This window comes from Misgurnus anguillicaudatus, chromosome 16 (genome assembly GCF_027580225.2).
Source record: "Misgurnus anguillicaudatus chromosome 16, ASM2758022v2, whole genome shotgun sequence".
In the NCBI taxonomy this organism is placed as follows: Eukaryota; Metazoa; Chordata; class Actinopteri; order Cypriniformes; family Cobitidae; genus Misgurnus; species Misgurnus anguillicaudatus.
Window position 1 is genome coordinate 30,138,147 of NC_073352.2, and position 20,090 is coordinate 30,158,236.

General features: G+C 38.1%; 2 protein-coding genes across 7 annotated transcripts in view; one reads left to right on the plus strand and one right to left on the minus strand.

Annotated features, from left to right (window-relative positions):
• The window catches only part of rnf44 (ring finger protein 44), a 57,716-nt gene extending 50,536 nt beyond the window's left edge, over positions 1-7,180 (plus strand). For 5 of the 6 annotated variants that reach the window (XM_055177471.2, XM_055177470.2, XM_055177469.2 and 2 more), the window contains exons 7-11: positions 379-494; positions 690-792; positions 1,039-1,160; positions 1,239-1,338; positions 3,186-7,180. In XM_055177471.2, the coding sequence (XP_055033446.1) occupies positions 379-494; positions 690-792; positions 1,039-1,160; positions 1,239-1,338; positions 3,186-3,248 (504 nt within the window). In that variant the 3' untranslated portion in view covers positions 3,249-7,180. The remainder of the gene's footprint in view (positions 1-378; positions 495-689; positions 793-1,038; positions 1,161-1,238; positions 1,339-3,185) is intronic. The other variant, XM_055177473.2, reaches the window with a different exon arrangement.
• A 3,616-nt stretch (positions 7,181-10,796) lies between these two features.
• Positions 10,797-19,822, minus strand: faf2 (Fas associated factor family member 2). Its single transcript, XM_073854492.1, has 11 exons — positions 19,673-19,822; positions 18,767-18,835; positions 17,350-17,485; positions 16,088-16,163; positions 15,848-15,986; positions 15,457-15,542; positions 15,279-15,370; positions 15,015-15,192; positions 14,703-14,874; positions 11,563-11,706; positions 10,797-11,472 (listed from the first exon to the last, which is right to left on the minus strand). Exons 1-11 carry the CDS (start codon positions 19,733-19,735, stop codon positions 11,290-11,292), a joined length of 1,338 nt encoding a protein of 445 aa, XP_073710593.1. The 5' UTR covers positions 19,736-19,822; the 3' UTR covers positions 10,797-11,289.
• Between the last annotated feature and the right edge of the window lie 268 nt (positions 19,823-20,090).

Here is a 20,090-nt window from a genome sequence, read left to right on the forward strand (position 1 = left end):
ATAACACTGTCTTTATTGTATGAATTAAATATTTTTTTTTTTAGAGCTACAGAAGTGATTTTCTCTTTGTCTTGGGTTGTTTGATTAACGGCTGGACCGGACACATTTAACCGCACTTTAGCGCCTTTTTGCAGTTTAATTGTTTCAAATCACTTGAATTTTTACATTTGCAACCCTTTGAAACATATGCAAATGATAAACTTCCTATTTAAATTTGCGTATTAATTCGCGATACGCTTGCGAGCCGAAACCGTGGTTCGTGATCCCTATGTGAGAGAAAAGTAGTGAAAAATGCGCTCCAATGTTTGATTTTGTGGTGGGCTGCCATGAATAAATGCATGTATGGGAAACTAAATGTTTTGCTTGTTTTGTCCTTAGCCATATCCTCATCTGTTGCCGAGGCGTTTGACTGGACAGAGGTACCGGTTACAGCAACCACTGCCTCCGCCGCCTCCTCCACCACCGTACTACCCCGGCTTCTTACCCTATTTCCTGTAAGTGTCTCCTGCCATTCATCATACTTTATTGTTTTACATTTCAATAAAACTTCCTTCTCTGCCCAAAAAAACCTGAATTTATTGCAAATCCTGAATAGAGAAAATTATAAAAGAGTCCCCTTTTTGCTCCTTTTGGTTGATGTTTACATTGAGTGGATGCTAATAAATGTTTTTTTTTTACCTGTGAAACAGCTCAATGCTTCCTGTGCCTCCAACTGCTGTGGGTCCTGCTATCAGCCTGGACTTAGATGTCGATGATGTGGAAATGGAGAACTATGAGGTAAATCCTCATCTAGTAAGAAATGTTTTTTTTTTAAACCAGCTCGTTATGAATGATAGTAACCACTCTCAGTTTTCACAATTATTCCCAAACCTAGTAATAATTAAAATCTTAATCTTTGCTATTTGTATCAGCATTTGCACTTTTGCAGTTGTTTCTTTCACAGGCAGCTCATTATAGTTTTGGAGCAGCGCTAACATTATGGATTGTATTGAGAGTTGTTTTGCATGTTATAACCGCACTGTTGTTGTTATATTTTAGGCGTTATTAAACCTTGCAGAGAGGCTCGGGGAAGCAAAACCTCGCGGACTTACAAAAGCTGATATAGAGCAACTTCCGTCCTACAGGTTCAATTTAGAAAGCCACCAATCTGAACAAACTCTGTAAGTGTTTGTACTTTTGTCTTGTGTGCACTTTTCTAATTTTGAAGTTAATTTGGTTTACTTGAAATTTTCTTTCAGTTGTGTCGTATGCTTTAGCGATTTTGAGTCAAGGCAACTACTTCGAGTTTTGCCCTGCAACCATGAATTTCATGCTAAGTGTGTGGACAAGTGGTTGAAGGTAAGTGACTTGCTTTTTTTGCAAGTTTCTCCTGTTCATTTTGATGTTTTTTTCTTTTGTTTCTTTTGTGTTGAAATGTTTTCTGTAAAACTGCTTTGCAACGATGCATGCTGTGAAAAGGTCTTTGGAAAATCAACTGAATTGAAAAGACGAGTTAGCATAAATATTGTTAATAAAAAATTATTAAAGAGCACCAATTATGCCCTTTTTAAATGTCTTGATATTGGTTTTGTGGTGACAACAAAAAACACTTTTTTTTTCTCACATATTTTGTCTTAAAGGAATAGTCTACTCATTTTCAATATTAAAATATGTTATTACCTTAACTAAGAATTGTTGATACATCCCTCTATCATCTGTGTGCGTGCACGTAAGCGCTGGAGCGCGCTGCAATGCTTCGATAGCATTTAGCTTAGCCCCATTCATTCAATGGTACCATTTAGAGATAAAGTTAGAAGTGACCAAACACATCAACGTTTTTCCTATTTAAGACGAGTAGTTATACGAGCAAGTTTGGTGGTACAAAATAAAACGAAGCGCTTTTCTAATCGGATTTAAAAGAGGAACTATATTTTATGGCGTAATAGCACTTTTGGGAGTACTTCGACTCGGCGCAGTAACACCCTCCCTCTCCCATTATGAGAGGGAGAAGGGGAGCGGACTTTTCAGGCGAGTCGAATCTGGCCTGGAGTCGCCTGCTGTCTGGGCTGTTAACGCTGTTATTTTGGTAGTAACAGAATTGACACTGACCAATTCAGACAGGAAATCATGATTTTATTGGCCTGTAACATCTTGAGATTTTGTTACATGTGCAAACACACACTTACACACTGAAGGAAAGGCAAAATCAGGAAATGCATAACAGGTGCTCTTTAAAGTTAATACATAATGTTTTTTGCAAACCACTATGGGGAGGTTTTCCGGACAGGTCTTATCCTAGTGCCAGACTAAAATGCATGTTTGAGCATCTTTAATTTAAAAACATCTTTCATTGACATATCTTAACATACACTCACCTAAAGGATTATTAGGAACACCATACTAATACTGTGTTTGACCCCCTTTCGCCTTCAGAACTGTTTTCATTCGACGTGGCATTGATTTAATAAGGTGCTGAAAGAATTCTTTAGAAATGTTGGCCCATATTGATAGGATAGTATCTTGCAGTTGATGGAGATTTGTGGGATGCACATCCAGGGCACGAAGCTCCCGTTCCACCACATCTCAAAGATGCTCTATTGGGTTGAGATCTGGTGACTGTGGGGGCCATTTTAGTACAGTGAGCTCATTGTCATGTTCAACCAATTTGAAATGATTCGAGTTTTGTGACATGATGCATTATTATGATGGAAGTAGCCATCAGAGGATGGGTACATGGTGGTCATAAAGGGATAGACATGGTTAGAAACAATGCTCAGGTAGGCCGTGGCATTTAAAAGATGCACAATTGGCACTAAGGGGCCTAAAGTGTGCCAAGAAAACATCCCCCACACCATTACACCATTGCATTAATGAGAAATTTAACAGGTGTTCCTAATAATCCTTTAGGTGAGTGTATATCAGTGCCATTGTTTTGTCTCTAGATGCATACCTGTAATGTGTTTATGTAAGGTATGTTTGTAAAAACTACTTTAATGTCCAAATATAACTAAGGCCAAGTCCAAGAGTAATCTAAACCCTGTCCAGGAAACCGCCCCGAAAACTAATAACAAGAATTTACGTTTAATGACTATTATAAGGTATATTATGTTATACTTACGTAATGCATAATTTTTAAATCTTTTACTTGTCATTACTATGCAAAAGTGTCTGTGTTTACAGAAACTAATTCATAACATGTCTTGCAGACCAATCGCACCTGTCCGATTTGTCGAGCCGACGCATCTGAAGTTCACCGCGACGTGGAATGAGTTCAGGTTTCGTCTTTCACTGGAAAGCAGCACAAATCCTCAAGTGTGTTTCGTAAGTGGGGACGCCTGTTCTCCAGCCCCATCACCCCGCTCCTAACCCCACCTCTACAATAAGCAATCTCGAAATTTGTATGGAAACTGTTTGACCTCTGCTGTGCATCATCGTGTGAAAGCTACTGCCTCCTTTTGCCACTTGCGAGTTCTGGAATTGTGAGCGTTTTCCGTTTCGAATCGGTTTTCCCTGCCCATGTTTTCGCAGATTCCAAAGATAACCTGTAATGCGTTTCGTGTTGGCATATAGTTTAATCTAGTCGTTTAATCACGAATAATTCAAATTGTGCATCGGTGTCGGTAGGGGTCGCGGGGTGGGCCCGAATGATGCTTGCTGTCGGCTTTACTGTGCAATCGGACGCGGAAAGACGGTTCGCCTCGGCGAACGACCATCATAGATGCATGTGATGGGCTGAGGGACTTGTTAATAATCTATGTTTTGCAATAATGTATTGATCATTTGAATCTTATCTTATTCCCGGTTCTCTTTTATCTGCGAATGCTATTGTGACGGTGTGACTTTGTAGTGGTTAAAAACTTCACACACAAAAAAAAACGGACTGACGGATGATATTCTCATCACAGCTGAAGAGACATTGAGGAGCGGAGCTCTGCGATGGGGTCACGGGGTCGCTGCGGAGTTTTCGTTTTTGCTGTTCGCCGGCAAGGGTAATCGGACTGGCCCGTGTAACACAGGGATGAAAACACTGCACACTGCCTTTTCCAGCCTCCGCCTGGCTGCACCGCACAACCTCCATCTATTCTGGAATGGCCCTCTTGAATCCGATTCATCGCTCTGCTGTCGGCTACATCCAGGACGGGCCTCGCGCGGACTGTTCTTTTAGACTAGCAATATTAACGAGATCCACCGCATTTCAGCCGAAGCTAAACACGGAGCTTTTTGGAGGTGGGGTGCGGGCGCACGTCCTCTCATTTTCACACAACCCGGAGAGGCCAGGAGATCGCATATTCACCTGTCCAGACTTTGGAGAGCAATATGAGTGTGAACGAAACACTGATTTCGGAGAGGACTGGCCTTTATTCCTCGTTCGTGAGCCAAATAATCAACATATTTACTCTACAAGATCTCAGCTCTGCCTTCTCAAGACCTTGACAAGCACAAACCTGTTACTAATCTTCAAGTCTTTTGTTAGCAAAGTGTTTTTTTTTTTTAAAGTGGTGTTATTTATTTGTTTTACCTTCTGAGAGAGTTTGAAGGATTCGGTTGGAATACTAAAGCATCTTTAATGCGTTTTCGTTCGCCTCCCGCTGTCAGGTCTCAGGCCGCGCTCGCAGCGTAACGTGATGTGAAAGAAAAAAAACAATGTATGCATAGCCTTGACGTGAAAGGTAAAATTATCGTCTTGTTTTTAAGACAAAAGAATGTTGAAACCCTCTGTATTCCAAGTTAAGCCCTTTCCTGTGCGCCACTCGACTGTAGAAGTACCACGAAGATCCCGGATAGGATTCGAAAAGCGGACGATGGAGCGTTAGGGTCGTTTAAAGAATAATAAAAAAAAAAATGCACTGTAAAACGCTCAACTCGTGGTTTGTGCGATTCCAAAAACAACTTTGGGTAAACAATTTGAGTACTTTTCCCTTAAGATCTATATATATACACACATATATATATATATATAAAAATATATATTCCAGAGTTGTTTGTCCACTGAATAGTCATTGTAATTTAATAGACACACTGGCTTTTCTCGGGTAAAGGGACTCTTTTAGAGAATGTGAGTATTTTGCATTTGCGTGCCAGGTTTAAAAAAACCAAGCAAGCCATTGTAATGAATTTAATCCACACTTTTGATAAGTAATCTATGTATACATATCTGTTCACTGGCATATATTTTGAGTATATAAAAAAGAAAATCACTCAGGGCCTCTCGGTAATTAAAAATAAAGGAAAACAGTCCATTTCAAATGGGATTAACGCCATGGAGGAATATTTTCCGGGTTGTTTTCCTCAGGCCGTGGGTATTTTAAATGTAATCGAACTAATGTTTTTTTTTTAAATGGTGGTGAATATTATTCCATTATGAGACTGGCATGCAACGAAAAAAAAAACGAAACAATAATGTGACATGTTGTATTGAGTGAGAGCAGGCTTTTCGTTACTGCAACCGATCATTAGCGTATGTTACTCGGACCTGTTTTACAGCTGTTGCGTTCCCGTGTTGTCGTACTTGAACCGCACATAAAGGTTGTAATCCCGTTTTAAAAGGTGCCCCGGTGCACACTTGTCCTACCTAGACCACTTCCAAGACTATTCTTACGGTGTTTGCATGATTTAAAAAAAACACACACAAAAAAAAGAAACTGTATTTTCAGTGAAAGATATCTAGACGGGGTGGGCAAGTATTTTAATTGTGCACAATATGCATGCATGTCTAACCAGGTCCCAACTGGTGTTTAGGTAGATCTAGTTGGCTTTGGGTTCTGGGTATAGGGACTTCTGCTCAGCTGATAACTGCCATGCACTGTACTGCACATATTTGTAACCGAATCGAATGACTACAAGATTTTATTGTGCTTGTACTTGCAAAAGAGTTATAAAATATATATTAAGTAAGTAAGGAATAATCTAGGACATTAAGCGATCCTCACCACAGTCGTGCTTGCCTCAGTGATTGACACACTTGCCTGGGAACTAGTTAACAGAAAGCCATATAGTTAAAAGGTGCTAGATAATCTATATTTAGGTGTAATGCTACATTCACATAAGAGAATGCAATAGTTTGTTATGGGTGTCTATTCATGCAGCATGCAGTGCTACTAGTACACTTAACACAGTGGTCAGCGACAGTTAACTATCAACAGGGGTTTCACTTAAAATAAAAAATTTAGCTTTACTTATTTAGTATGTGCTGATAGATGGTGACTCGAGTTTTCGAAATGTGTTATTTTACTGCCCGAGTGATCCGATTAAATACATCTGCCTTAAAAAGTATTGAGGGGGGAAATGGCGCTATCACTCATTTACCAAAATATACCCGTCGTACGGTTTTAAGCATATGTAAAAAAATAAATTAATACACGCGCAAGCACTTTTGCTTGGGGTAACTGGCTGTGGGCTATTTCTACTATATCCTTATTTAGATTTCTAAAGGAATTTTTCACCGTAATAATTATAATCGAGATTCCTTGAAAACCCTCAGTGTTACCTGTACTGAATTACTAAAAAAAGAAACTTAAAAAAAAAAAAACAATCAACCTCCGAGTTATGATGAATAGAATCTTGTAGTCTTTCTGTGATTCAACTAATAAATAATCTCACAGCTTGTGTGGTGGAAAATTGTGTTCCAATAAGCAGCTAAATACTTTAGGGTTTGTGATTTGTTGATTGCTCCATAGACGCCACTGATTGTTTACCAATGATTATTTGCTGTGGTGGGATAGTGGATTGTTTACTGTTATCTTCTCCTCCTGGCCTCTAGGGGTCAGTCATTGCCTGAATTCCAGACTACCCAGCCGACAACTACAGGGCCAGGGGCATGTGTTCTGTGTTAGGAAGATATTTTGCTTTGGTACTTGCACATTTACAGTTACCTCATTTTTGCCATGTTTGTATTTGGAAGAAAAAAATAAACAATAAAAAAGAAATGAATAAAAATGCTAATATATATTATATATAGGAAATGGTTCTTAATGCTATAATTTTTTTCATTCCATTGGAATCATTGTTTGTAGCATTTAACATATAACTAGTTAGAGTGTATTATAAATACATCTGTATACTGATTGAAATTTTTAAGATTTGTACTTTTTTTAAATGAAAGTTGCTAGTTCTGCTTTACCGAGTAGTGCAATCATATTTTTTTTAATTGTGGCTGATTGGAGAGGGTTGTTCACTAATAAATGTGTGATGTATACTCATACTACACTGACTAAAGTAATCACTGCTTTAAATACAGATACAGTGGTTTTTGCCATGATAACTTGACATGGTAAAGTGTTTTTTTTTTTTCAAAATCAAAGCTTAAGATGTGAATTAAATCTTTGCTGTCCACAGAAGTATAGATATAGGTAATTTACTTGTTAAAATTGCCACTGTAGGGGTGAGCAAAAATGTGTTTTTGGGTGTGTCCTTTAAAATGCAAAATGAGCTTGATCTCTGTAAGGGGTGGTATTATCCCCTTCTGACATCACAAGGGGAGCCAAATTTCAATAAGCTGTTTTTTTCCACATGCTTGATGAGAATGGTTTACCAAAACTAAGTAAATGGGTTGATCTTTTTCACATTTTCTAGCATTGGGAATCCAATTATATCACTTAAACATGAAAAAAGTAACCTAAAAAAGAAATTTCTGTCATCGTTTACCGTGCAATGATATTTTACTAAATGATAGTAAGCACACAGTTCGCGTGACCCATCCTTAGTAGGAAAAACAAATATTATGGGAGTCAATGGGTGATATCAACTGTGTGCTTACCAAAATTTATTAAAATACATTATTTTGTGTTCTATAAATAAACTCGTACAGGTTTACAACAACCTGAAGTAAATGTTAAGCTAATTATCATTGGGTGAACTATCCATTTCACATGATAAGGTTTTCATTCAATATTATTCTGTTCTGACTTGCATGTTTCTTAAATTAAAGTTAATTCACAGCAAAAATAATTGGGAAGAAAACATAAAAGGAGATCAAGATGAAGATAAACACTGACTAAAGTAATCACTGCTTTAAATACAGATGTGGTTTTGCCATGAGAATTTCACAGGGTAAAGTGTATTTTTTTCCAAAATCAAAGCTAAACTAAGACTTTTTAAGATGTCAAATAAATATTTGGTGTCCCCAGAGTATGCATGTTAAGTTTTAGCTCAAAATACCATATAGATCATTTATTATAGCTTTGCACGTGTAAGTGAGCAAAATGTCCTGTTTTCTCCTTTAAAATGCAAATGAGCTGGTCTCTGTACCAAATGGCAGTGATGTTATTGGGTAGTGCAGATTAAGGGGCAGTATTATCCCTTTCTGACATCACAAGGGGAGCCAAATTTCAATTAGCTATATTTTCACATGCTTGAAGAGAATGGTTTACCAAAACTAAATTACTGGGTTGATCTTTTTCACATTTTCTAGCTTGATACACTGAAAAAAATTATTCATTGAATTTAATACATTTTTTTAAGGTAAGTGGTTGCAATCAATTTATTTAAGCTACATTTAAACAAAAGTTTTATATTTTATTTTACTAATCTTTTTTTGTTTAAATGTAGCTTAAATAAATTGATCGCAACCACTTACCTTAAAAAATGTATTTAATTCAATGAATCATTTTTTTCAGTGTAGAAGCACTGCAATTATAGCACTTAAGCATGAAAAAAGTCAGATTTTCTTGATATCGCTCATCCAAAATAGAACATTTTGTCATCATTTACACACCGTGCAATGATGATATAACAACATGAGGGGAAGTAAATGTTAAGCAAATTTTCATTTTGGGTGAACTATCCCTTTAACATGATATGGTTGTCATTGAATAATGCTGTCCTGACTTGCATGTTTTTAAATGAATTAATTTACAGCAAAAATGAGTGGGAAGAAAACGTAAAAAGAGATCAAGACAAAGATAAACACTGACTAAAGTAATCACTGCTTTAAATACAGATACAGTGTTTTTGCCATGATAACCTCACATGGTAAAGTGTTTTTCTTTTTTCAAAATCAAAGCCTAAGCTAAGATTTTTTTAAGATGTAAAATAAATCTTTTGTGTCCCCAGGAGTACATATGTGAAGTTCTAGCTCAAAATACTGTATAGATCATTTATTATAACATGTTAAAAATGCCACTTTGTAGGTGTGAGCAAAAATTTGTGTTTTTGGGTGTGTCCTTTAAAGTGCAAATGAGCTTGATCTCTGTATAGTGCAAATTAAGGGGTGGTATTACCCCCTTCTGACATCGGAAGGGGAGCCAAATTTCACTGTGTTATTTTTACATGCTTGCAGAGAATGGTTTACCAAAACTAAGTTACTGGGTTGATCTTTTTCACATTTTCTAGCTTGATAGGAGCACTGGGAATCCAATTATAACACTCAAAAATGGAAAAAGTTAGATTTTTGTGATATCGCTCACCCAAAAAAGACAATTTTGTCATCATTTACTCACCGTGCAATGATGATACAACAACCTGAGGGTAAGTAAATGTTAAGCAAATTTTCATTTTGAGTGAACTATGCCTTTAACATGATATGGTTGTCATTGAATATTATGCTGTCCTGACTTGCATGTTTCTTAAATTGAATTAACTTACAGCAAAAATAATTGTGGAAAAAAAGGAAAAGAATATCAAGACAAAGATGAACACTGACTAATCACTGCTTTAAATACAGATGTGGTTTTTGCCATGATAATTTCACAGGGTAAAGTGTTGTTTTTTTTCAAAATCAAAGCTAAGCTAAGACTTTTTTAAGATGTTGAACAAATATTTGGTGTCCGCAAGAGTATGCATGATAAGTTTTAGCTCGAAATACCATATAGATAATTTATTATAGCATTGCCACTTGTAAGTGTGAGCAAAATGTCCTGTTTTGTCCTTTAATATGCAAATAAGCTGATCTCTGTAATAAATGGAAGTGATGTTATTGGATAAATTGGAAAAAGTTGTGATATTGTTAACCTAAAATAAAAATTCTGTCATCTTTACTCACCGTGCAATAATGATATTTTAATAAATGATGGAAAGCAGCACACAGTTGGCGTGACCCATCCTTAGTAGGAAAAACAAATATTATGGAAGTCAATGGGTGCCATCCACTGTATGCGTACCATCATTTATCAAAATAAACCAATTTGTGTTTAACAGAATAAAAAACAACATAAAGGTGAATGATGACCACATTTTTAATTTTGGGTAAACTATTCCTTTAACGAGACTATTGCATTGTGATGTTTTTCATTCAATATTATTTTGTCCAGCCTTAATTTGGGAAGTAAATTTGTAATTAAAATGATTACGATCACGTCACAGATAAAATGGTAGAAATCTTAAGTTTCAGTTTTTATTTTGTGTATTTTTCTTTAAATTTGGCAGGGAATGTTATTCAGATGTGTTATTGACAGGATTTATGAAATCTAAAAGGAGAAATATCATATAATAAAGAAATATTTTGCCTCAAAATGATGGCCTTATGCAATAAGGGGCGGTTTCTCGGACAGGGTTTATCCTTCTCCCAGAATAAAATGCATGTTTGAGCAGGCTTAATTTAAAAACACCTTATACTGACATATCTTAACATCTATCACTGCCATTGTTTTGTCTTAAGATGCACACCAGTATTGTTTTTTTTTTTTGGTAAAAAAACTACTTAATGTCCAAAGGCCTAGTACTGGATTAATCTTAACCCTGTCTGGGAAACCGCCCGAAAATGTTTCCATGATATAGCACCATATTTCATTTTCCCTTTTCAGATACCGACCAACATTAAACTAAACACATATTTTGCCCATGCAGTAAAACAACTAGAAGCAAGAAGAATGCCAAACGAAAATGTTTTAAAATGTTTAATTTAGAATCGGTAAATTACATCTTTACATGACCAGACCCATCAGATGTACGACAGGCAACATGGGCATCTATGAAATACCACAGGCACACTATGGGCAGACTTGCACTATACTCTATAGACAAAGCCACATGGAAAAGATGTGGCCTTAGTTTTCTTTCTTGAACTTTGAACAGCCCGTGGGAACCTTAAGTCGATAACCCTTTAATTTGGTCGTTAGGTGAGATACATTATACGGTCAAACTTCGATTTGCGTTAAAAAAAGAACTCCAGGCTTTACTTTAAATATCTAGGTCATATATTTACATGGCCGTTCGCCTTGAACTCATTGAACAGAATGTAACTTGGCTGCAGGGAAGGATGAGTTATTTCTTTTTAAATTCAGTAAAAGGTTTATTTCAATGATCCCTCGTCAAGGGAATTGAACAGAAGAGAAGAACTGGAGGGAAGGTGGAACTCGAGTTGTTAGCTAAATGTCAATCGTCTGTGAGGTCCTGCACAAAGAGGACTTCTGAGCGACTCAGACCGGCGTCCATCAGCGTGGGGGGATTGGGCTGCTCCTCCGTCGGCAAGCAAGGCAAGACCCGACGTGGGAAATTCGTTACTATTTGGAATTTCTCAGGGGTCTCTTTCAATGAAAACACAAAGTCGTATATTACCTAAAAAGGAGAAGAAGCAATGTTTACATGACAGAGCACTAACATACTGTATTTACAATACTCTACATAATATGATGGGAGGGTGGTTACCGTCAAAGATTGATCGAAGAGGAATCTCCGCTCCACGCGAGTGTTGTTGGGCAACCTGAACACTATTTTGACACTGTCCTGGTCATCCAATGGTGGCTCAGGGGGAAGACACTCAGACTTGCGCTCCTTCTCTTCTTCAAGTGTCTGATTACATAATTATTGAGAAGTCATCATATATACTATACCATACTATATTTATAGTAATATGCAGCTGGCAGACGCATTTAATTTATAATTTTCATGTGCAATGACTAGAATCAAACCCTGATCTTGGCAAGGCTAAAGGCCGAACGAACTATGGTCCATTTTTTATGTGTACACAAGGATTCACGTACAGATGGAGCGTGACACTATTTTTGTCATCAGAAGAGTGCGCGCGTACTGTACGGGCACCGTTGAATTTTTTCAAACCCTGCATGCATTGTACGTGTAGGTAACACATGCATGTATGTAGTCAAGAAGATGCATTGTATTTTGTCGCAATGCGTGCATGCATCAAACGCCTGCATACACGTACGAGTCCAATAAACTATGCTTTACAAAGCTGTGCGTTTGACCGTGCGTGTGAACGTTAAAACAAGACTATACTCTAGGCTTATTTAGGTTACAGGAGACCTTAAAGGGATAGTTCACCCAAAAATGCAAATTGTGTCATCATTTTCTCATCCTTATGTTGTTCTAAACCTGTATTAATTTTTATTTTTATTTTGATGAACACAAAAGAAGATTCTTTGACAAATGATGGCAAGCACACAGCTGCCATAACCATTGACTTCCATAGTAGGAAAACAAATATTATTCATAAATATTGTGATAAATGATGGTACGCACACAGTTGAGGGTACCCATCGAATTCCATCGCATTTGTTTTCCTACTATGGAAGTCAATGGCTACAATCAGCTGCGTGTCCACCATCATCCACCAAAACATCCTCTTTTGTGTTCATCAGAATAACATGAGATGAGTAAATAATGACAGACTTTTCATTTTTTGGGTGAACTACTCCTTTTAAAGGATTAGTCCATTTTCTTAAAAAAAAAATCCAGACAATTCACTCATCACCATGTCATCCAAAATGCCGACGTCCCTCAATGTTCAGCTAAGAAGAATCCATGTCCTTGAGGAAAACATTTCAGGACCCTTCTAATTTTAATGGACTTTAATGGACCCCAACACTCAACAGCTCCAATGCAGTTCAAAACTGCAGCCTCAAAGGACTCCAAGAGGCACCTCACACTTGGCATTAACATGTGCCCTCGTCAATTGGATCACAAGTGGACGACGTTAATGCCAGGTGTAAACGGTGTTCAAAACGTTTTGAGCTCGTCCACTTTCGACCACATCCAGAGGTGGTCGAAACCACTTCCGATCGGATCGCTTTGGAGTTGCGGAATGCACATGTGGTTGAATGCGTTCGAACAGCCACACGCGACCGCCTTCTCTCCGCCCATTTACCTAATCTGAGGTATTAAACACAAGTTTTATGTCTTTTTTGACTTCTGGCATGAACATTCGGTGAACAGCGCTATTTTTAGCCTTTCATTTATAAAACTAAGGGGCTGATCTCCGTAGTTTCGTTTTGAAAGCGCGTGAAAGTTGCGCAATCCTATTTCATCAATTGCGCTGAAAATTCAAAGAAAGCTCTTACATACTCATGTACAAAACACTGTGCAGCATGTTTACTTGCTAAACAAGCAGTGCACTCCGACATAATATTAGTTTGCGTCCATATAAACTCATAATTACTCCCGCTAGGGTTTGAATGACAGCAGAGAGACTCGCCCACCGTCTCACAGACCACCCCCTCATAGTATTCAGCACAGAAGCGGTCGAAAGTGGACAAAAGAGACGGTTGTAAATACCAGGTGTAAACGTAATGTGTCTCTCTCGTCCACTTGTGATCCGATCGTTGAAAACACATCTTAATACCAAGTGCAAACAGCCCCCTAAATGATCTCAAACGAGGCACAAGGGTCCCATCCAGCAAAACTATTGTCATTTTTGACATGATAAATAAAAAATATGCACTTTTAAACCACAACTTCTCGTCTATCTCCGGTCCTGTGACGCGCCAGCGCAACCTCACATAATACGTCATCACGTCAAGAAGTCACGGATGACGTATGCGAAACTCCGCCCCAGTGTTTACAAGTGTGGAGAAAGAGGACCGTTCAGACGTTGTTGTATGTGGAATGATACAACTTAATGTCTTTGTGTCACTTTATGGTTTAAAATGGTTTCATATATGTAACACGTGACCTTTCCACGGCATCACGCAACTACGCGAGGTCGCGCTGGGGCTTCACAGGACCAGAGATAGACACGAAGCCGTGCACGAAGTGCACATTTTTATTTTCTCCCGCCAAAAATGACAATCGTTTCGCCAGACAAGACCCCCATGCCTCGCCCGAGATCACCCAGAGTCCTTTGAAACTGCAATTTTAAACTGCATTAAAGCTGTTATGTGTTGGGGTCCATTAAAGTCCATCAAAACGAGAAAAATCCCGAAATGTTCTCCCCAAAAAACACCATCTCTTCTCGACTGAAGAAAAGAAAGACATCAACACTCCGGACGACACGGTGGTGAGCAAACCATCCGGACCTTTTTTTAAGAAAATGGACTAATCCTTTAAGCTAAACATGTTATTTTAGAGTATTGCATAAAGCCCGGAATACACTGCACGATTTTTGTCCTCTTATAAGATCATTACCTTATCACACTGTGCGACATGTATCGTTTAAACTCGGGTACGACAGGCATGTAGACTGAACGATGATGACACGGAAGCTTCGGCGGCTGCGTCACACGTTGCGCAACGTCACCAGCATGCGCTCGTGGTAAACAAATACCGGTGCGCAGGTCGTAGCAGCAAACACACTGTGCGGTGATCATGCCGAATTTCTGACACTGCCAGAAAACTATCGTAGGCTATCTTTGGACGCAAGACCGGGAAAACGGCCGTCTTTGAACCTCTCTCACTGTACGACATAGGACCACCGACGGAGAGCCACGATCACAGAAATCGCGACGATAGTTTCACGATGGCAATCTTTCGTCTGGGACAGCCAATTATCGTGCAGTGTATCCCGGCCTTTAGGACATAAATGATCTTAAAGTACACAACACTAAACGGCTTACTCTTCGTCTCCTCTCCTCAGCGAGGATGTTCTGGCGAGCCTTCTCCTCCTCCTGACGTTTCTGCTCTTGTTCTTCTCGTTTCTTCTTTTCTTTCGCCTGGTCTGCAAGGAGGGATGCTTGGTAAGCTTCATCCTGCTGCTGCCTCAGTACCTGTGTCTGGTTCCTCTCCTCCCTGGACACAATCATACTTTCGATCAACAAATTATCCGAGACACTTTTTACACCTTAGCTTTCCTTTCTTTTCTTAGACTTGACTGTCTGAGAAGTAATCAAACCCCTTTACTCACTCATCTGCCAACGTTGGCATCTCACCTCTCTAGTCGTTCTGACATGAGATATGTCTGGTTTGCCTCCATGATGAAGGTCAGCTGGTTGATAAGATCCTCGGGCTGGATCAGCCCCTCCAGTCGCCCTACCACTGTCATCTTCCGGTCCTTTAACATGATCATAGCCAGGAAGGGGTATGTGTTCTCACGAAGGGCCTGAGAGACTGCACACAAAATGTAATCAGCTCCAACCACTTTCTTAAGGGTACCTGAGGTATAGTTATCCTAATATAGGATTGATGCCGGTTACCTCGGAAACCCTCTGGCTTGCTGGTGGAACATGCCCAGAACAGCATGCGTGTGTTAACGAAGGTCAGTACCTCTTCTGAACATAATGTAGCACTGAGAAATGTGAAACAGAGGATAAATAAGTCAGGAGAATGGGCGGATGTGATGTGATATGGATGAAGAGAAACATCCCAGCTCACCGGCAGAATTCATCAGTGTCCTGGTGATCATCACCATGAAGATAAACTAACAAATAGCGAAGTTCACGCTTGGCATCATTAAGAGCCTGAAAGTAGGAACTTCATTAGATATACTTCTACATTTTCATTTTTTTTTTAATGTAGCAGTAGGCTGTGATATGCATTATATTTGTTATGGCCTGTAACATCATGAGCCATGATAATGAGTGATATGCTTAGTTATTGGTCATAATGGGTACCGACAAAACAATGATATTTAGAAGCATTCATATTGAGTAAGTAACGGCTAAATAAAAAATTAAGGATATATATTAAACTGTTTAGATCAATGTGTTATTTCGTCTTGACACTTTAATAAGCTTTTATTTATAGTATTAAACAGTCAATATACCTGACTGTATGTTCCCTGGTAGAATACAGGATGCGATCGACCATATTTCTCTTCAAAACTATGAATAAATGACATGACATCACCAACGGGATCTGTGACACGACCTCTCGGATCTGGTCGAATGAATCTCAGGGCAAACCTGCAAAAATCAGGAAAGAATATAAACATAACATCCCGCTTAACCAAACAGTTCATGTGTTGCATGTTAGATTTTAAAGAGTAACAAACATGCATTAATACCTGAATATGTCCAGAAGTGTATAATACGTAAACCTGAAAGGAAGCATTATCAAGTAGTAACTCCAACCTAATAGACCTCTGTAAAGGTGAACAAAAATGTTTTGTTAAAAAGCACTTATTTAAGATTGATCTAAAAACTAGGGCTGGGCATAGATTAATCTAGATTAATCTCATACAAAATAAAAGTAATTTTTTGGGGTTTGTGATGTGTGTAAATATTATGTATATTTAAACATACACACATACATATATTTAAGAGATGTTTTATTTAAATATTGTTTTTTTATTTATATATAATTTAGAATATATAAAAATATAAATAAATATATATACACACACACACACACACACACACACACACACACACACACACACACACATGTAAATGTTTCTTAAATACATACATGAATTTGTGTGTATTTATATATACATAATAATTACACAGCACAAACTCATATGTTATGCAAAAATTACTTTTATTTTGTATGAGATTAATCTAGATTAATCTATGCCCAGCTCTACTAAAAACATATTAAAGTTTTGTGTTATCTGATATTATTGATCTATTATTATAGTATTACACATAGGGCTGTCACAATGATTAAATAATCGTCTCATCGCAATGATTTCAGATCACCCCAATGATTGCATATCTCTCTAAAAAACACAAGGAGCTGCAGCGCCTGTATAAACGAGACCATATCTAATGGCGCTCCTTGACTGACACTGTAACAAGATACATTGCAAAGCCATTTAATACAATGGTAAAACAGCATTTAAAGAAATGCTGCAAAACTATGATAAGCAGTATGAATTGCCAAGCAAAACATACATTTCCAAAACAGCAATTTCAAATGTAGGGAATTTTTTTCAGTTTTCGAAAAATATATTCATTAAATAATTACTTTTATATGTGTGTTATGCATATTAATATTTATTGCCAGGTAAACCTTGCAAAAGATTTAATTTAAATAATCACAACAATGTGTGAAAATTATTTTATGAACAAACAAAAAAATCTATAAGAATTAAAGTCAAGGCCCGCAAAAAAACAGGCAATTAATCGTCATACTTGTCACAATTTATTAGGCAATTAACCGTCAGAAAAAATTTCATAACCGTGACAGCCCTAATTACACATATTACATAACACAAAAGCAGGTGTTTATTTATAAAACAACAAATTTTAAAATACAAAAGAGCCCTGCTGGAAGGGAGGAAAAACAATATAGAAACAATATAGAAACCAAAAGATGTTCTTACTCTGGGCTGTGGCCTTGAGACAATATAGCTATACACTCTGTGGTCTGTTGTGTTGACCTGTAGCGGTCTGGCGGGTGGCGGGCTGAAGACACTGGGCACTCCTTCCTGCTCATTTAGTCTGTCTTGTACTGCGGCCTGTGACAACAGAATGATGGTATTGGTAATAATTATTACATGTCACAAACTGGCCCCTAAAGCTGTTACTGTAACTTATGGCGCTTTTCCATTGCATAGTACCCCACGGTTTAGTTTAGTTTGGATCGGGTCAGCTCACCTCACTTTGGCGTAGGTAGCTTTTCCATTGAGTTTAGTATCACTTCGCAGTGGGAGGGATTTTAGGCGTGTCGTTATATTTGCGCTGCCCACAGCTGTGACATCATACAAGTGAGAGGAGAGCGTTGTTGTACATTCCCATACATTTATTTCTCAGTCCGCCACAAAATTAAAATTGGCCACCACAAATAGATGTGTGCACATCGCGTTTATCACTACCTCTGTATCACATGACAGTTTCAAACACCCGCGGCGTCAGCCGACGGCGCTCCGCTGAGCCTCACTGAAGTTGCATTTAAGCATATAATGCTGACGTGCTCGTCGCGAATGTTCTGCCACAAACTGCAAGCCTGGAAAAAACTGTTATGGTGTCCCTGATTCTCAACATGTGGATGTTTTTCGTCGCTAAAAGGGTGTTTGGGAACTTATTATAGCAGAGCACAGATGACAACAGGTAAAGCTAGCGATGACGCTGTTAGTGATGTTTCTTTCAGACCAATCAGTGATCTAGTGTTTTCGCGTCACGTTTGGTATCAGCTCGGGTCGCTTGGAACCCCAACCGAGGTGGTACGAAAAAAAGTATTGGGTACCACGTACTGCACCTAATAGAAAAGCACCAAAAAGTAAGCTGACCCGACCCAAACCAAACCAAACCCTGGGGTACTATGCAATGGAAAAGCGCCATTAGTTTTTCCTGCTTTTTTCCGAATATTTCTTTTGTAATATTTTAATAAATTAGTACTCATTACCATGGCTCAAGATGTTACAGGCCATCAAATATATAATATTTCCTGTTAAAGTGTCTTATATCGCTGAAAGTAATGATTTCCTGTTGTCTGAATTAGTCAGTGTCAACTCTGTTACTGTCAAACTCTGTTACCAAGGTAGAGTAACAGTGTTGACAGTATGTAATAGAACTGACAGTCATTCTCGCTCACACACACACACACACACACACACACACACACACACACACACACACACACACACACACACACGACTGTCAAGACTGTTATTCTACCTTGGTAACAGAGTTGACAGTAACAGAGTTGACCCTGACAACAGGAAATCATTCTTTTCAGCTATATAAATAACTTTAACAGAAAAGAGCAATCAATATCAGAACCGTTTACCGGCTCTCACCTCAATGTTCCAGTTGTGTTGTTCTAATGTGCGCCGACATTGGTCCATTGACTCCAGGCCTGTCAAGTCCTAAATAACAAAGACTTTAGGTTAAAAATGAAGCTGAAATCCATCATCACAGTAAAGTCTGGTAAAGATCACTGGTGTTCTGTTAACAAAAGTATTGCTTATCGATTACACCATGAAACATAGGAGTGGAAATGTCTGTGTAACATTTTAGACAAAGTAAATGTTTTTGTTTCAATGACTCTGTACTGTAGTAGATGAGGAATTACTCAGTGCGTCTCATCCAGAATACATTTACATAAAAGACAAGACCTTGTAACACAGGGTTGATACACAGGGTTAACATCAGGCGTGCATCAAATCCAAGAGGGCAGCCTAACTAGACGTCATTTTTGAGCAACGTTATGTTAGGTAGATTTCGCAAGCAAGTTAGTTAGTTGATCTAAGCGGTCTCAATCCTGGTAAGCTACCTACACAGACAGAATATTGATTCATAGACGCATTTGGGAGGTCAAAATATCTTGTTTCGGAAGGAGGCTCATTAGGTTTAGAGACACACAGCCAACCTATATAATCTATATAGCCCATACTATAGCACATACGTCTCACTGACAGCTGCCAATTCAGCTTACATTAAACTAAAATTATGGATGACTAGATAATACATTCTTTACGTGGGTGTTAATTCAAAGTGTATGATTTAGTTTTAGATTGCATTGGTTAAATTAGGTGACGCTGGACTAATTTAAGTATAAAGTAACGATCTTAACGGCTGTTAGCTCGGTGATTAGACATTTATACTTGAAGCAGTCAGGAGAGAGAACGTAAATAAACATTTGTGATGATTTGATGAATAAAAAGGCGAATAACTCCGTGTAGAGACTAGAAATCCGTTGGTACCTGAAACTGGAGGAGTTTTTCAGTTTGAGCCTGAGATAATTCCTGTTCTTCTGGGGCCGCCATCTTACCTCGCCGAGCCCTAACAAAACGTAATGACGTTTAAAGCGTGCCGACGTGACAGAATACGTAGTATGTTGCAGCAAAGGTTCTTTCATTTCTGCGCCGCCTGCTGCGCTGGAGTCGCAGGCGTATTTTATTATTTTTATTTATCATTTTTTTTATTTTTTTTATTTTTTCTATTCATACACTTTCTAAATAGCCCACTTTCGTTTAGAGCAAATAATTTTTTTTTACAAAATATGAAATAATTAAGAATATAAAAGTATTTTTTTTAACTTGAAAATGTCAAATTCGAAAACACTAATCTCTTGGGTTATCTTGATCTATTTTAATTTATCACACATTGAGATTATAGTTA

Bases quoted from the DNA above. Each gene is read 5' to 3' on its own strand.
- faf2 (XM_073854492.1), bottom strand. From the start codon at position 19,735: ATGGCGGCCCCAGAAGAACAGGAATTATCTCAGGCTCAAACTGAAAAA. The intron at 16,164-17,349 runs TAAGAACATCTT...ACCTTTACAGAG, and splicing joins CTCAAGGCCACAGCCCAGAG to GTCTATTAGGTTGGAGTTAC. The intron at 14,875-15,014 runs GTGAGATGCCAA...GATTGTGTCCAG, and splicing joins ATGTCAGAACGACTAGAGAG to GGAGGAGAGGAACCAGACAC.